Source organism: Coregonus lavaretus (genome assembly GCF_964263955.1).
Source record: "Coregonus lavaretus genome assembly, chromosome: 20".
NCBI lineage: Eukaryota > Metazoa > Chordata > Actinopteri > Salmoniformes > Salmonidae > Coregonus > Coregonus lavaretus.
The window spans coordinates 29,806,249-29,824,118 of record NC_140007.1 but is presented as its reverse complement, the minus strand read 5'-3'; the positions used below and the strand labels follow the sequence as shown (position 1 = coordinate 29,824,118).

Below are 17,870 nucleotides of genomic sequence, written 5' to 3'. Positions count from 1 at the left end.
AATGCCCTTGCTGATGGAAGGAGGTTTTCACTCAAAATCTCACGATACATGGCCCCATTCATTCTTTCCTTTACAAAGATCAGTCGTCCTGGTCCCTTTGCAGAAAAACAGCCCCAAAGCATGATGTTTCCACCCCCATGCTTCACATTAGGTATGGTGTTCTTTGGCTGCAACTCAGCATTCTTTGTCCTCCAAACACGACGAGTTGAGTTTTTACCAAAAACTTATATTTTGGTTTCATCTGACCATATGACATTCTCCCAATCCTCTTCTGGATCATCCAAATGCACTCTAGCAAACTTCAGACGGGCCTGGACATGTACTGGCTTAAGCAGGGGGACACGTCTGGCACTGCAGGATTTGAGTCCCTGGCGGCGTAGTGTGTTACTGATGGTAGGCTTTGTTACTTTGGTCCCAGCTCTCTGCAGGTCATTCACTAGGTCCCCCCGTGTGGTTCTGGGATTTTTGCTCACCGTTCTTGTGATCATTTTGACCCCACGGGGTGAGATCTTGCGTTGAGCCCCAGATCGATGGAGATTATCAGTGGTCTTGTATGTCTTCCATTTCCTAATAATTGCTCCCACAGTTGATTTCTTCAAACCAAGCTGCTTACCTATTGCAGATTCAGTCTTCCCAGCCTGGTGCAGGTCTACAATTTTGTTTCTGGTGTCCTTTGACAGCTCTTTGGTCTTGGCCATAGTGGAGTTTGGAGTGTGACTGTTTGAGGTTGTGGACAGGTGTCTTTTATACTGATAACAAGTTCAAACAGGTGCCATTAATACAGGTAATGAGTGGAGGACAGAGGAGACTCTTAAAGAAGAAGTTACAGGTCTGTGAGAGCCAGAAATCTTGCTTGTTTGTAGGTGACCAAATACTTATTTTCCACCATAATTTGCAAATAAATTCATTAAAAATCCTACAATGTGATTTTCTGGAATTTTTTTTCTCAATTTGTCTGTCATAGTTGACGTGTACCTATGATGGAAATTACAGGCCTCTCTCATCTTTTTAAGTGGGAGAACTTGCACAATTGGTGGCTGACTAAATACTTTTTTTCCCCACTGTACATACAGTGGGGAGAACAAGTATTTGATACACTGCTGATTTTGCAGGTTTTCCTACTCACAAAGCATGTAGAGGTCTGTAATGTTTATCATAGGTACACTTCAACTGGGAGAGACGGAATCTAAAACAAAAATCCAGAAAATCACATTGTATGATTTTTAAGTAATTAATTTGCATTTTATTGCATGACATAAGTATTTGATACATCAGAAAAGCAGAACTTAATATTTGGTACAGAAACCTTTGTTTGCAATTACAGAGATCATACGTTTCCTTTAGGTCTTGACCAGGTTTGCACACACTGCAGAAGGGATTTTGGCCCACTCCTCCATACAGACCTTCTCCAGATCCTTCAGGTTTCGAGGCTGTCGCTGGGCAATACGGACTTTCAGCTCCCTCCAAAGATTTTCTATTGGGTTCAGGTCTGGAGACTGGCTAGGCCACTCCAGGACCTTGAGATGCTTCTTACGGAGCCACTCCTTAGTTGCCCTGGCTGTGTGTTTCGGGTCGTTGTCATGCTGGAAGACCCAGCCACGACCCATCTTCAATGCTCTTACTGAGGGAAGGAGGTTGTTGGCCAAGATCTCGCGATACATGGCCCCATCCATCCTCCCCTCAATACGGTGCAGTCGTCCTGTCCCGTTTGCAGAAAAGCATCCCCAAAGAATGATGTTTCCACCTCCATGCTTCACGGTTGGGATGGTGTTCTTGGGGTTGTACTCATCCTTCTTCTTCCTCCAAACACGGCGAGTGGAGTTTAGACCAAAAAGCTCTATTTTTGTCTCATCAGACCACATGACCTTCTCCCATTCCTCCTCTGGATCATCCAGATGGTCATTGGCAAACTTCAGACGGGCCTGGACATGGGCTGGCTTGAGCAGGGGGACCTTGTGTGCGCTGCAGGATTTTAATCCATGACGGCGTAGTGTGTTACTAATGGTTTTCTTTGAGACTGTGGTCCCAGCTCTCTTCAGGTCATTGACCAGGTCCTGCCGTGTATTTCTGGGCTGATCCCTCACCTTCCTCATGATCATTGATGCCCCACGAGGTGAGATCTTGCATGGAGCCCCAGACCGAGGGTGATTGACCGTCATCTTGAACTTCTTCCATTTTCTAATAATTGCGCCAACAGTTGTTGCCTTCTCACCAAGCTGCTTGCCTATTGTCCTGTAGCCCATCCCAGCCTTGTGCAGGTCTACAATTTTATCCCTGATGTCCTTACACAGCTCTCTGGTCTTGGCCATTGTGGAGAGGTTGGAGTCTGTTTGATTGAGTGTGTGGACAGGTGTCTTTTATACAGGTAACGAGTTCAAACAGGTGCAGTTAATACAGGTAATGAGTGGAGAACAGGAGGGCTTCTTAAAGAAAAACTAACAGGTCTGTGAGAGCCGGAATTCTTACTGGTTGGTAGGTGATCAAATACTTATGTCATGCAATAAAATGCAAATTAATTTCTTTAAAATCATACAATGTGATTTTCTGGATTTTTGTTTTAGATTCCGTCTCTCACAGTTGAAGTGTACCTATGATAAAAATTACAGACCACTACATGCTTTGTAAGTAGGAAAACCTGCAAAATCGGCAGTGTATCAAATACTTGTTCTCCCCACTGTGTGTGTGTATATATATATATATATATATATATATATATATATATATATATATATATATATATATATATATATATATATACAGTTTAAGTCGGAAGTTTACATACACTTAGGTTGAAGTCATTAAAACTCGTTTTTCAACCACTCCACAAATTTCTTGTTAACAAACTATAGTTTTGGCAAGTCGGTTAGGACATCTACTTTGTGCATGACACAAGGAATTTTTCCTACAATTGTTTATAGACAGATTATTTCACTTATAATTCACTGTATCACAATTCCAGTGGGTCAGACGTTTACATACACTAAGTTGACGGTGCCTTTAAACAGCTTGGAAAATTCCAGAAAATGTCATGGCTTTAGAAGCTTCTTATAGGCTAATTGACATAATTTGAGTCAATTGGAGGTGTACTTGTGGATGTATTTCAAGGCCTACCTTCAAACTCTGCCTCTTTGCTTGACATCATGGGAAAATCAAAAGAAATCAGCCAAGACCTCAGAAAAAAATTGTAGACCTCCACAAGTCTGGTTCACCCTTGGGATCTATTTCCAAACGCCTGAAGGTACCACGTTCATCTGTACAAACAATAGTACGCAAGTATAAACACCATGGGCCCACGCAGCCGTCAAACCGCTCAGGAAGGAGACGCGTTCTGTCTCCTAGAGATTAACGTACTTTGGTGCGAAAAGTGCAAATCAAACCCAGAACAACAGCAAAGGACCTTGTGAAGATGCTGGAGGAAACAGGTACAAAAGTATTTATATCCACAGTAAAACGAGTCCTATATCGACATAACCTGAAAGGCCGCTCAGCAAGGAAGAAGCCACTGCTCCAAAACCGCCATAAAAAAGCCAGATTACGGTTTGCACCTGCACATGGGGACAAAGATCGTACTTTTTGGAGAAATGTCTTGGAGAAATGTCCTCAATCCTATAGAAAATGTGTGGGCAGAACTGAAAAAGCGTGTGTGAGCAAGGAGGCCTACAAACCTGACTCAGTTACAGCAGCTCTGTCAGGAGAAATGGGCCCAAATTCACCCAACTTATTGTGGGAAGCTTGTGGAAGGCTACCCAAAACGTTTGACCCAAGTTAAACAATTTAAAGGCAATGCTACCAAATACTAATTGAGTGTATGTAAACTTCTGACCCACTGGGAATGTGATGAAAGAAATAAAAGCTGAAATAAATCATTCTCTCTACTATTATTCTGACATTTCACATTCTTAAAATAAAGTGGTGATCCTAACTGACCTAATACAAGGAATTTTTACTAGGATTAAATCTCAGGAATTGTGAAAAACTGAGTTTAAATGTATTTGGCTAAGGTGTATTATTATTTTTTATTATTATTTTTTTTCACCTTTATTTAATCAGGTAAGCCAGTTGAGAACAAGTTCTCATTTACAACTGCGACCTGGCCAAGACCTGGTATATAAACTTCCGACTTCAACTGTATTTATTATATAATAATAATAATAATAATAATAATAATAATAATAATAATAATAATAATAATAATTAATAATAATAATAATAAATTGCCCTCATACTGTGCTGATATACCAGAAATCAATCTAATCTAATGGGTTTCTGCCTCTAATTCAGCAGGTTCACAACAAGGAAGACCAGAGACTGTTTCATTAGTGGAGGAAAACCTGCATGTTGACATAGGGGTGAGTGCATTCATACTCTGGTTTTCAGACCCCTGATCAAAGCAAAGATCAGTAGCTATATTCAGCCTCTCATTCCATTCTTTAAGAATAGTGAATTACCTATGCAGCTACAGTATTTCATGTTCCTCAAGAAATGAAAGGAGAAAACATTGCCTGCAGTGCCATCTTGTGGCAGTAGTTGGTATCTCTGGACATCAATCTAATAATGCAAACTCTCTCTCTCAATGTAAAGATACGTTATATTTTAGGACTGGTTCTCAGCTAAATTATTCCTTACTTTTAATAGATGGTACGGCACTCTTGGAAAAAAACCCCAGCTGAATATCAATATCATCAGTGTTTTATGCCTTTGTCCAGAATGGTAAATCTGCCTATTCCTTAGACCACCAGCACCATTATGTATTATTTATTCACAAATTCAACATTTTAAAATGGGTGATTGAATTATTTCATGAGTGTGATGCTTTTGTGTAATGGGATGATAATGGTGCCACCCTGGCAGCGAGTTCAGAGAGATCCGGGCCGCTTTTAATTCAATCCCAGGAGGAATGCAGGGAATCATGGGAATGTGGATGAGTCGTCCCCCACAGCAGAGTGGGGGCAGCAGCTTCCCCCCTCGCCTGTTACCCCTGGGCATGTGCTGAGCAGAACATCCTCTGTACTAGGACTGCCCACAGGTTTAGGGATATACCACTACACTCACTTAACTTTCACCCACTGTAACACTTTCATAACAACTTACTTTTTCCAGCCATTCCTCTTCAATGGGCATGGGATCGCTCCTCTTCTGCTAGCAATTCATTTAGTATATACTGAAAAAATATATAAACGCAACATGCAACAATTTCAACGATTTTACTGAGTTACAGTTCATATAAGGAAATCAGTCAATTTAAATAAATTAATTAGGCCCTAATCTATGGATTTCACATGACTGGGCAGGGGCGCAGCCATCGGTGGGCCTGGGAGGGCATAGGCCCACCCACTGGGGAGCCAGGCCCAGCCAATCAGAATGAGTTTTTCCCCACAAAAGGGCTTTATTAAAGACAGAAATACACCTGGTGAAGAAGCCGGAAGTAGAGGTCCTGGGCTGGTGTGGTTACACGTGGTCTGCGGTTGTGAGGCCGGTTGGACGTACTGCCAAAATTCTCTAAAACGACTTTGGAGGCGGCTTATGGTAGAGAAATGAACATTAAATTATCTGGCAATAGCTTTGGTGGACATTCCTGCAGTCAGCATGCCAATTGTACGCTCCCTCAACTTGAGACAACTGTGGCGTTGTGTGACAGATTTGTGCACAAAATTTGAGAGAAAAGCTTTTTGTGCAAATAGAACATTTCTGGGATCTTTTATTTCAGCTCATGAAACATGGGACCAACACTTTACATGTTGCGTTTTATATTTTTGCTCAGAATAAAATGTGCTCAGTATGCATGAGTCTGGGCACTCTTCTCTCACTCCAAAGCTGGTGCAAGGATTTTGGTGGGTTTCTTTCACTTATGGAGAGTATCTAAGAGATCAAGCAAGCTGTTGAAGTTCTGTCCTAACCCCTGCAGGTGCCACCACAGTCTGTGTCTCCGAGAGGCAGTCGTGTTGCTGACTCCTCCTATTCGTCCTCTCAGAGCTTCAGCATTACTCAGATGGTGGAGGAGGGAAGTTTGTTTTGAACTGGTTTTGGGATCTAGTCTTAATGATCATAGTTGCTACATAAAATATGCCATTCTAGCCTTAATCTCCACTGGAGTGATGACTGAGTGAGTGATATGCTGTATTTACCTTTTCCTCTGGAACTACAGTTTGAGAGTCGGAGCCCTCTCTCCAGTAGTAGATCAGAAACCAAGAGAGGGTACAACGGGAGTAGTAATCAAGGACCTTGGCCAAGGCTCCACTGGGTCCGTAGTACTCTCAAACAGTTCAATAATCTTATCAGTGACAGGCTGGTGTAGTTGGTGGTTATAGGGTTTCTGTGATTCACTGGGCTGTGGTAAACTGTGTGGGTGTACAGGGCTGAGAGGGAGTTGAGGATGTGACATTTAATTAGCATTTTTTTTTTCTATTTTAGCAGGAAGCGGTGACGGTGGACAAGTATACGATGACTAACAGATCCCTATGCATCACCCCTAAAACATCCCTTTTCAAACGGCAAATCAAGGCAATTACATTAGCTTGTTTACCTAAGTATTTTAGATTCTTTATTTTCTTTCAACAGTTCATATACTTGCGCTTTTGTGTCTACGTGCAGATCTACAGGGCTCACTCTATTACTCCATTTATAAATTGACTGTCAGTATTTGAGTTTAATTAGGTGGTTCTTCATGTGTATATAACCAAGCCAGTGGTTTAATTAGTGCTCATTCATACCTAAATGAATGTTTACTAAGAAAAGGTTGATACATTGGTTGCCTTGTCTTGGTTGACTATACTTTCTCTTGAGGACTTTAAACGTATGGTCTTGCACAATAACCACAATGTCTTTATCTGACTTTCCTGTTTCCCCTAACTTTTTATTATCTATTTTTGCCATTCCACCTGACCTGTTTTAAGGTGGTGAGGATAGACACTGGTGGTGTGGACACTTCTTTTTCCTCTCATCTGTTTTGGTGTGTGTCAGTCTCTGATATGTGCCTCTGTTTGTATGGTCTTTAGGAGCCGGTCACGGATGTCCTGATGGAGATGTTCCCAGAGACAGAACCCACGCCCACTGGCATTGCGTAAGTCCAGTCTCCCATAAAAAATACACCATACAGTAGACTAGAAATTAGGGGAAGCCTGAGTTCACATCAGGCTTTGTCCAAACCTGGTTAAGTAGTCTGAGTTGCTACCAGTATTTTAATCGAAAGGTACCCTGTCTGGGTTATTCTGCAATCCATTGGTTTCTTCATATGCAGTACTAAAACAAAACTCATCAGCCCCAGCAGCTCTTTAGGACCAGGGTTGGAGAATTCTGGTTTACATCCTATCTCAGTCTACTTAGATTCCATATACTAATATTATTTGGCTACTACGATGTTGCTAATTCCCCCCTTTATTCCAGTGCCACCCGTCGGAGGCCTATCAAGGGTGCAGCGGGGCGACCGGTCCAGTTTAAATACCCAGACCTCCCTGCTAGTCCCATGACCCTACAGAGACGGGCAGTGGAGCGTCGCCTGGTTCCTCTGTGGGTCCAGATCCTGGTCTTCTTCATCGTGGCCTGCCTCCTCTACCTCATCTATGCTGCCATGGAGGACAGCTTGGACAATCCCTTTGTGGCTTTGCAGGACAACCTCAGCATGGGGACGGAGACTGAGGGGCTGTCCCTTCAGGCTGAACCCTAGGATATTCCTCTGCTTGCTCTCTAGGGAGGCATAATTCCCCTGCTCCTCCTCAATACTCCACACATTGGTTTACAGTTATTGTGAGGAACATCATTTGGTTACCATCATTCAGAGCCTTATACAGTATCTATAAAAAAAAAAAAATCTCTATATATGGCTCTGGTGTCATTCTCCTTTGGACTGGATGATGTCACACCTTTAAGCAAGCCAGGGAGCCAGTACCATCCTGTTGGTTGGAACATTTTACGGTGAAACCTACTGTGCTGTTCAAATGCATACAGGATCAGTACAAGTGCAGAAAACAAGTGACTAGGCCTACATAAAAAAAAAAAAAAAAAAAAAAAAAAAACATTTATGAAATGTGTGTAATTTAATGGAGTTTTTGTATTTAATAAAAGTATGTCTCAATGACAAATTCATGGAGTTACAGTTTGAGTTACACCGTTTGTTTTGTTTGTGGCCTTTTTATCAAAGACAAGTCGAGCCTTATGTGGTGGAGCGCACCAAAGATGTGGTCAAGACAAAATGTCAGGGATTTCAATGTCATCTGAAACATGCAAGTTGTTTCTTTTGTTTGTTGATTTTAAGAGTTGCTTATTTTGTCGTCAGTTATTTTGAATAAAGAGCATTTGACATGTTTTGTCTAATAAAATAACAAGTGCTACATGGCAAAATGTTATTGGAAGTGCATGAAGGTGCATATTTAGTTGTACATGACTATCTGGTGACCTATTTCCAGCCGAAAGGTGGCGCTCAAACGATCATTCATAGATCAAATCAGCAGGAAACGTCACGAACAGCTTGCACTCTTCACAACAACACGCTGTGCCCGGTCAAAAAAAAAAAAAAATGACTGAACGCAGTGCAAAATTGAACATTCTCAAGTTTGTGAAAATTGTGTCGTTTAGCTTGTTATTCGTTATATTAGCCTTTTTCGTTGCAGCCACTGTAAGGACACTAACGTTTGATGTGAATGCAGGACTTCAACTTGCACACTGGGAGAAGACGAACAATATTGCGTCTGACATAAACCAGCACCAGCGAGAGGAGCTCCTTGCGAATTTCAGAGGTGAGATCCGGACTAATTCGATCATCAAGCTGAGCAGATTTGACAGTCTATGTTGTGTGAATGAATAATCGCTGTAATGTGCACACCAAATTTGCTCAACGACGCCTGCTTTTTTTGTACGCAGATGCAATCCGGATTCCCACCGTGTCAACCACGGAGACGCAGCTCAACACCACCGCATTGCGCGAGTTCGACGGCCTCCTGAGGAAAGGTAAGCTACCGGATAGCTACTGTTATACTTGGTTTAGGAGCAGGTACATGATGCATAGGCGGTTATATTATAACCGGTTACTGTAGGAAACATATTTTACTGAGCACAAGGCCGGTTAGCCCACTGAGCACAAGGTCGGCAGATGGCGATAATGAGTCGTTTCAATTTACCGTCCAAAGGGAATGAATTCATGCCACTGGTCGTTTTCAATAAAACGTCACAATAAGATGCAGAGCATTCGATTTGGCTGCTGGGGGCGAGGAGTCACTCAACTCCGCTAAAAGCACTGACAACTGCGTGCCGTTTTCAAGGAAATTTTAAATAAATGTTAACTATTTGGTTGTAATATCATCACCTCTTGAAGAGCATAGTCAGAACAAAAAATGTATGATTATTCCATGTAAAACAATTGCGCACATTTAGCGCTATCATCTGTTATATACAGTAAGTAACTGCATGTTTTTCATGATCAGTATGTAATTTCAGATAAGTAAGGGGTAGCCTCACCATATCTCTGAGTATAGTCCCACAGTGGAGGTGTCATAATACCCACAAAACCTAGTAGTCATACAGGGAAATGGTTCCGATCGTTTTTCCACCATTCATTTTCCCCATAGGAGATTTTAGAAACACTTCAAATAAGGGCTGTGTTTTGTGTAGGCTTACCTTGGTGTGAGGTTTTGATAACCATGTAAATGTCTCTCGGACAAGGTGACGTTTATCAATATATTAGTCTCTATTTACTCTGATTCAAAAATGCTAATTGCCATCAATTTAGACATCATGCAAAACTACAAATCCCTGCAAGCTTCTACATGTAATCTCTAGCTGATACCTTTGCTAACAGGTATTGTGTACATTTAAAACTTGCACAAGACAGTTCACAGAATTGTCAATTTAAAGAAATGTAGCTTATTTATTCATTACTACATTTAGCTAACATTATAAATCAATCAAATGTATTTATGAAGCCCTTTTTACATCAGCAGACGTAAGTGCTTATAGAGAAACCCAGCCTAAAACCCCAAACAGAAAGCAATGCAGCTGTAGAAGCATGGTGGCTAGGAAAAACTCCATAGAAAGGCAGGAACTTAGGAAGAAACCTAGAGAGGAACCAGGCTCTGAGGGGTGGCCAGTCCTCTTCTGGCTGTGCCGGGTGGAGATTATAAGAGTACATGGCCATTAAGGCCAGATTGTTCTTCAAGATGTTCAAACATTCATAGATGACCAGCAGGGTCAAATAATAATCACAGTGGTTGTAGAGGGTGCAACAGGTCAACACCTCAGGAGTAAATGTCAGTTGGCTTTTCATAGCCAAGCATTCAGAGGTTGAGACAGCATGTGTGGTAGAGGGATGGAGAGAGAGTGTCGAAAACAGCACGTCTGGGACAAGGTAAAACGTCCGGTGAACAGGTCAGGGTTCCATAGCCGCAGGCAGAACAGTTGAATCTGGAGCAGCAGCACGACAGAAATGTGTATGAGGACTAGGGCAGTTACGGTGACCATATTACCGCCACACCGGCGGTCACGAGTCATGACGGCAGTCAAATTCCACGTGACCGTTTAGTAATTAGGCTTCTCCAAGATTTGATGCTGCTGATGGTCATTACTAGCCTACCAAACTTGCTAACTGCCTGGTACTCAGCACTCTATTGTCCCTCTAATCACTCTGACATCAATGCAAATGTTTTCGAAAATATAATCAAACACTTCATGAGAGCTCATGTTGCGCAACATTTCTATAGGCTATGCAGTTGCGTGAGAAAACAGAGTGATGACTATTAAAAAGAGGAGGATCCCATCCAGCTTTCTATAGGCTTACTATATATATTAATCAACTTTACTAATATTAAGCACATTGCTTCTCCTTACAACAGAAGTATAACCTACCTGGCTGGCATGATAATGAACCACGGGAAAAGCGTCCTCCATTCGCTATTTAAATGCATCGATGACATGTATTTCTTCCACTTCCCCTGTTTCGAGACAGGTGCATGATAATGGTCCATTCTAAATCAAAAATCATTTCACACATATACAGTACCAGTGAAAAGTTTGGACACACCTACTCATTCAAGGGTTTTCTTTATTTTTAAAATTTTCTACATTGTAGAATAATAGTGAAGACATCAAAACTTTGAAATAACACACATGGAATCATGTAGTAACCAAAAAAGTGTTAAAAAAATCAAAATATATTTTATATTTGAGATTCTTAAAATAGCCATGATTTGCCTTGATAACAGCTTTACACACTCTTGGCATTCTCTCAACCAGCTTCACCTGGAATGCTTTTCCAACAGTCTTGAAAGAGGTCCCACATGTGCTGAGCACTTGTTGGCTGCTTTTCCTTCACTCTGCCGTCCGACTCATCCCAAACCATCTTAATTTCGTTGAGGTCGGGGGATTGTGGAGGCCAGGTCATCTGATGCAGCACTCCATCACTCTCCTTCTTGGTCAAATAGCCCTTACCCAGGTGGGATGGCGCGTCGCTGCAGAATGCTGTGGTAGCCATGCTGGTTAAGTGTGCCTTGAATTCTAAATAAATCACAGACAGTGTCACCAGCATAGCACCCCCACACCATAACATCTCCTCCTCCATGCTTTACGATGGGAACTACACATGCAGAGATCATCCGCTCACCCACACCGCGTCTCACAAAGACACAGTGGTTGGAACCAAAAATCTCCAATTTGGACTCCAGACCAAAGGACAGATTTCCACCGGTCTAATGTCCATTGCTCGTGTTTCTTGGCCCAAGCAGGTCTCTTCTTCTTATTGGTGTCCTTTACTAGTGGTTTCTTTGCAGCAATTCGATCATAAAGGCCTGATTCACACAGTCTCCTCTGAACAGTTGATGTTGAGATGTGCCTGTGACTTGAACTCTGATGCATTTATTTGGGCTGCAATTTCTGAGACTGGTAACTCTAATGAACTTATCCTCTACAGCAGAGGTAACTCTGGGTCTTCCATACCTATGGCGGTCCTCATGAGAGCCAGTTTCATCATAGCGCTTGATGGTTTTTGCGACTGCACTTGAAACGTTCAAGATTCCTGAAATGTTCCATATTGACTGACCTTCATGTCTTAAAATAATGATGGGCTGTCGTTTCTCTTTGTTTATTTGAGCTGTTCTTGCCATAATATGGACTTAGTCTTTTACCAAATAGGGTTATCTTCTGTATACCCCCCCTACCTTGTCACAACACAACGGATTGGCTCAAACGCATTAAATTCCATAAATTAACTTTTAAGAAGGCACACCTGTTAATTGAAATGCATTCCAGGTGACTACCTCATGAAGCTGGTTGAGAGAATGCCAAGAGTGTGCAAAGCTGTCATCAAGGCAAAGGGTGGCTATTTGAAGAATCACACATACAGTGGGGAGAACAAATATTTGATACACTGCCGATTTTTGAGGTTTTCCTACTTACAAAGCATGTAGAGGTCTGTAATTTTTTATCATATGTACACTTCAACTGTGAGAGACGGAATCTAAAACAAAAATCCAGAAAATCACATTGTATGATTTTTAAGTAATTAATTTGCATTTTATTGCATGACATAAGTATTTGATCACCTACCAACCAGTAAGTATTCCGGCTCTCACAGACCTGTTAGTTTTTCTTTAAGAAGCCCTCCTGTTCTCCACTCATTACCTGTATTAACTGCACCTGTTTGAACTCGTTACCTGTATAAAAGACACCTGTCCACACACTCAATCAAACAGACTCCAACCTCTCCACAATGGCCAAGACCAGAGAGCTGTGTAAGGACATCAGGGATAAAATTGTAGACCTGCACAAGGCTGGATGGGCTACAGGACAATAGGCAAGCAGCTTGGTGAGAAGGCAACAACTGTTGGCGCAAGGAAGGTGAGGGATCAGCCCAGAACTACACGGCAAGACCTGGTCAATGACCTGAAGAGAGCTGGGACCACAGTCTCAAAGGAAACCATTAGTAACACACTACGCCGTCATGGATTAAGATCCTGCAGCGCACGCAAGGTCCCCCTGCTCAAGCCAGCGCATGTCCAGGCCCGTCTAAAGTTTGCCAATGACCATCTGGATGATCCAGAGGAGGAATGGGAGAAGGTCATGTGGTCTGATGAGACAAAAATAGAGCTTTTTGGTCTAAACTCCACTCGCTGTGTTTGGAGGAAGAAGAAGGATGAGTACAACCCCAAGAACACCATCCCAACCGTGAAGCATGGAGGTGGAAACATCATTCTTTGGGGATGCTTTTCTGCAAAGGGGACAGGACGACTGCACCGTATTGAGGGGAGGATGGATGGGGCCATGTATTGCGAGATCTTCCCTCAGTAAGAGCATTGAAGATGGGTCGTGGCTAGGTCTTCCAGCATGACAACGACCCGAAACACACAGCCAGGGCAACTAAGGAGTGGCTCCGTAAGAAGCATCTCAAGGTCCTGGAGTGGCCTAGCCAGTCTCCAGACCTGAACCCAATAGAAAATCTTTGGAGGGAGCTGAAAGTCCGTATTGCCCAGCAACAGCCCCGAAACCTGAAGGATCTGGAGAAGGTCTGTATGGAGGAGTGGGCCAAAATCCCTGCTGCAGTGTGTGCAAACCTGGTCAAGACCTACAGGAAACGTATGATCTCTGTAATTGCAAACAAAGGTTTCTGTACCAAATATTAAGTTCTGCTTTTCTGATGTATCAAATATTTATGTCATACTATCCAGGTCTGTGCCCAAACAGTTTGAGCTTCTACTTCTAAAAATCCACCTTTCCAGAAATAAATCTCTCACTGTTGCCGCTTGCTACAGACCCCCCTCAGCCCCCAGCTGTGCCCTGGACACCATATGTGAATTGATTGCCCCCCATCTATCCTCAGAGTTCGTACTGCTTGGTGACCTAAATTGGGATATGCTTAACACCCCGGCCATCCTACAATCTAAAATAGATGCCCTCAATCTCACACAAATTATCAACGAACCTACCAGGTACAACCCTAAATCCGTAAACATGGGTACCCTCATAGATATCATCCTGACTAACTTACCCTCTAAATACACCTCCGCTGTCTTCAACCAGGATCTCAGCGATCACTGCCTTATTGCCTGCGTCCGTAACGGGTCCGCGGTCAAACGACCACCCCTCATCACTGTCAAACGCTCCCAAAAACACTTCAGCGAGCAGGCCTTCCTAATTGACCTGGCCCAGGTATCCTGGATGGATATAGATCTCATTCCGTCAGTAGAGGATGCCTGGTTGTTCTTTAAAAGTAATTTCCTCTCAATCTTAAATAAACATGCCCCATTCAAAAAATACAGAACTAAGAACAGATATAGCCCCTGGTTCTCCTCAGACTTGACTGCCCTTGACCAGCACAAAAACATCCTGTGGCGTACTGCATTAGCATCAAATAGCCCCCGCGATATGCAACTTTTCAGGGAAGTTAGGAACCAATATACACAAGCAGTTAGGAAAGCAAAGGCTAACTTTTTCAAACAGAAATTTGCATCCTGTAGCACTAACTCCAAAAAGTTTTGGGACACTGTAAAGTCCATGGAAAATAAGAGCACTTCCCCCCAGCTGCCCACTGCACTGAGGCTAGGAAACACTATCACCACCGATAAATCTACAATAATCGAGAATTTCAACAAGCATTTTGCTACGGCTGGCCATGCTTTCCACCTGGCTACCACTACCCCGGCCACCAGCTCTGCACCCTCCGCTGCAACTTGCCCATGCCCCCCCCGCTTCTCCTTCACACAAATCCAGACAGCTGATGTTCTGAAAGAGCTGCAAAATCTGGACCCCTACAAATCATCTGGGCTAAACAATCTGGACCCTTTCTTTCTAAAACTAGCCGCCGAAATTGTCGCAACCCCTATTACTAGCCTGTTCAACCTCTCTTTTGTAACGTCTGAGATCCCCAGAGATTGGAAAGCTGCCGCGGTCATCCCCCTCTTCAAAGGGGGTGACACTCTAGATCCAAACTGTTACAGACCCATATCCATCCTGCCCTGCCTTTCAAAAGTTTTTGAAAGCCAAGTCAACAAACAGATCACCGACCATTTCGAATCCCACCGTACCTTCTCCGCTATGCAATCCGGTTTCCGAGCTGGTCATGGGTGCACTTCAGCCACGCTCAAGGTCCTAAACGATATTATAACCGCGATCGATAATAGACAGTACTGTGCAGCCGTTTTCATTGACCTGGCCAAGGCTTTCGACTCTGTCAACCACCGCATTCTTATTGGCAGACTAAATAGCCTTGGTTTCTCAAATGACTGCCTCGCCTGGTTCACCAACTACTTCTCAGATAGAGTTCAATGTGTCAAATCGGAGGGCCTGTTGTCTGGACCTATGGCAGTCTCTATGGGGGTGCCACAGGGTTCAATTCTTGGGCCGACTCTTTTCTCTGTGTATATCAATGACGTCGCTCTTGCTGCTGGTGACTCTCAGATCCACCTCTACGCAGACGACACCATTGTGTATACATCTGGCCCTTCATTGGACACTGTGTTAACAAACCTCCAAACGAGCTTCAATGCCATACAACACTCCTTCAGTAGCCTCCAACTGCTCTTAAACACTAGTAAAACTAAATGCATGCTCTTCAACAGAACGCTGCTTGCACCCGCCCACCCGACTAGAATCACTACTCTCGACGGGTCTGACCTAGAGTATGTGGACAACTACAAATATCTAGGTGTCTGGTTAGACTGTAAACTCTCCTTCCAGACTCACATTAAGAATCTCCAATCCAAAGTTAAATCTAGAATCGGTTTCCTATTTCGCAACAAAGCCTCCTTCACTCATGCTGCCAAACATGCCCTCGTAAAACTGACTATCCTACCGATCCTTGACTTCGGTGATGTCATTTACAAAATTGCCTCCAACACTCTACTCAGCAAACTGGATGTAGTCTATCACAGTGCCATCCGTTTTGTCTCCAAAGCCCCATATAATACCCACCACTGTGACCTGTACGCTCTTGTTGGCTGGTCCTCACTACATATTCGTCGCCAAACCCACTGGCTCCAGGCCATCTATAAATCACTGCTAGGCAAATCCCCGCCTTATCTTAGCTCATTGGTCACCATAGCAACACCCACCCGTAGTCTGCGCTCCAGCAGGTATATCTCACTGGTCATCCCCAAAGCCAACACCTCCTTTGGCCGCAATTCCTTCCAGTTCTCTGCTGCCAATGACTGGAACGAAATGCAAAAATCTCTGAAGCTGGAGACACTTATCTCCCTCACTAACTTTAAGCATCAGTTGTCAGAGCACCTTACCGATCACTGCACCTGTACACAGCCCATCTGAAATTAGCCCGCCCAACTACCTCATCCCTATATTGTTATTTATTTTGCTCATTTGTACCCCAGTATCTCTATTTGCACATCATCTCCTGCACATCTATCATTCCAGTGTTAATACTAATTGTAATTATTTTGCACTATAGCCTATTTATTGCCTTACCTCCATAACTTGCTACATTTGCACACACTGTATATATATGTATTTCTGTTGTATTTTTGACTTTGTTTTGTTTTACCCCATATGTAACTCTGTGTTGTTGTTTTTATCGCACTGCTTTGCTTTTATCTTGGCCAGGTCGCAGTTGTAAATGAGAACTTGTTCTCAACTGGTTTACCTGGTTAAATAAAGGTGAAATAAATAAAAAAAAATGTCATGCAATAAAATGCAAATTAATTACTTAAAAATCATACAATGTGATTTTCTGGATTTTTGTTTTAGATTCCGTCTCTCACAGTTGAAGTGTACCTATGATAAAAATTACAGACCTCTACATGCTTTGTAAGTAGGAAAACCTGCAAAATCGGCAGTGTATCAAATACTTGTTCTCCCCACTGTATAAAATATATTTTGATTTGTTTAAAACTTTTTTGGTTACAACATGATTCCATATGTGTTATTTAATAGTATTGATGTCTTCACTATTATTCTACAATGTAAAAATAAAGGAAAAACCCTTGAATGAGTAGGTGTGTCCAAACTTTTGACTGGTAGTGTATGTGTGAAAGTATTCACCCCCCTTGGCATTTTTCCTATTTTGTTGCCTTACAACCTGGAATTAAAATATATTTTTTGGGGGGTTTGTATCATTTGATTTACACAACATGCCTACCACTTTGAAGATTCAAAATAATTTTTTATTGTGAAACAAACAAGAAAAAAAACACACAAAAAACAGAACTTGAGCATGCATAACTATTCACCCCCACAAAGTCACCTTTTGCAGCAATTACAGCTGCAAGTCTCTTGGCGTATGTCTCTATAAGCTTGGCACATCTAGCCACTGGGATTTTTGCCCATTCTTCAAAGCAAAACTGCTCCAGCTCCTTCAAGTTGGATGGGTTCCACTGGTGTACAGCAATCTTTAGGACATACCACAGATTCTCAATTGGATTGAGGTCTGGGATTTGACTAGGCCATTCCAATACATTTAAATGTTTCCCCTTAAACCACTCAAGTGTTGCTTTAGCAGTATGCTTAGGGTCATTGTCCTGCTGGAAGGTGAACCTCCGTCCCAGTCTCAAATCTCTGGAAGACTAAAACAGGTTTCCCTCAAGAATTTCCCTGTATTTAGCGCCATCCATCATTTCTTCAATTCTGACCAGTTTCCCAGTCCCTGCCGATGGAAAAAAAATCCCCACAGCATGATGCTGCCACCACGATGGTGTTCTCGGGGTGATGAGAGGTGTTGGGTTTGCGCCAGACATAGCGTTTTCCTTGATGGCCAAAAAGCTCAATTTTAGTCTAATCTGACCAGAGTACCTTCTTCCATATGTTTGGGGAGTCTCCCACATGCCTTTTGGCGAACACCAAACGTGTTTGCTTATTTTTTTCTTTAAGCAATGGCTTTTTTTCTTGCTATTCTTCCGTAAAGCCCAGCTCTGTGGCGTGTATGGCTTAAAGTGGTCCTATGGACA

General features: G+C 42.6%; 2 protein-coding genes across 3 annotated transcripts in view; both read left to right on the top strand.

The window, feature by feature from the left end:
* The window catches only part of LOC311148110 (lamina-associated polypeptide 2, isoforms beta/delta/epsilon/gamma-like), a gene marked incomplete at its 5' end in the record, with an annotated part of 22,011 nt that extends 13,655 nt beyond the window's left edge, over positions 1–8,356 (top strand). Inside the window, 7 exons of the mRNA XM_084185015.1 lie at positions 4,285–4,349; positions 4,636–4,710; positions 5,906–6,005; positions 6,102–6,241; positions 6,412–6,501; positions 6,996–7,060; positions 7,384–8,356. Coding sequence (XP_084041141.1) covers positions 4,285–4,349; positions 4,636–4,710; positions 5,906–6,005; positions 6,102–6,241; positions 6,412–6,501; positions 6,996–7,060; positions 7,384–7,663 — 815 coding nt within the window. The 3' untranslated portion in view covers positions 7,664–8,356. The remainder of the gene's footprint in view (positions 1–4,284; positions 4,350–4,635; positions 4,711–5,905; positions 6,006–6,101; positions 6,242–6,411; positions 6,502–6,995; positions 7,061–7,383) is intronic.
* An 82-nt stretch (positions 8,357–8,438) lies between these two features.
* LOC311148305 (N-fatty-acyl-amino acid synthase/hydrolase PM20D1.2-like) overlaps positions 8,439–17,870 on the top strand; it is a 44,160-nt gene continuing 34,728 nt past the window's right edge. Inside the window, exons 1-2 of one of the 2 annotated variants that reach the window (XM_084185225.1) lie at positions 8,439–8,732; positions 8,857–8,943. In XM_084185225.1, the coding sequence (XP_084041351.1) occupies positions 8,513–8,732; positions 8,857–8,943 (307 nt within the window). In that variant the 5' untranslated portion in view covers positions 8,439–8,512. The remainder of the gene's footprint in view (positions 8,733–8,856; positions 8,944–17,870) is intronic. The other variant, XM_084185226.1, reaches the window with a different exon arrangement.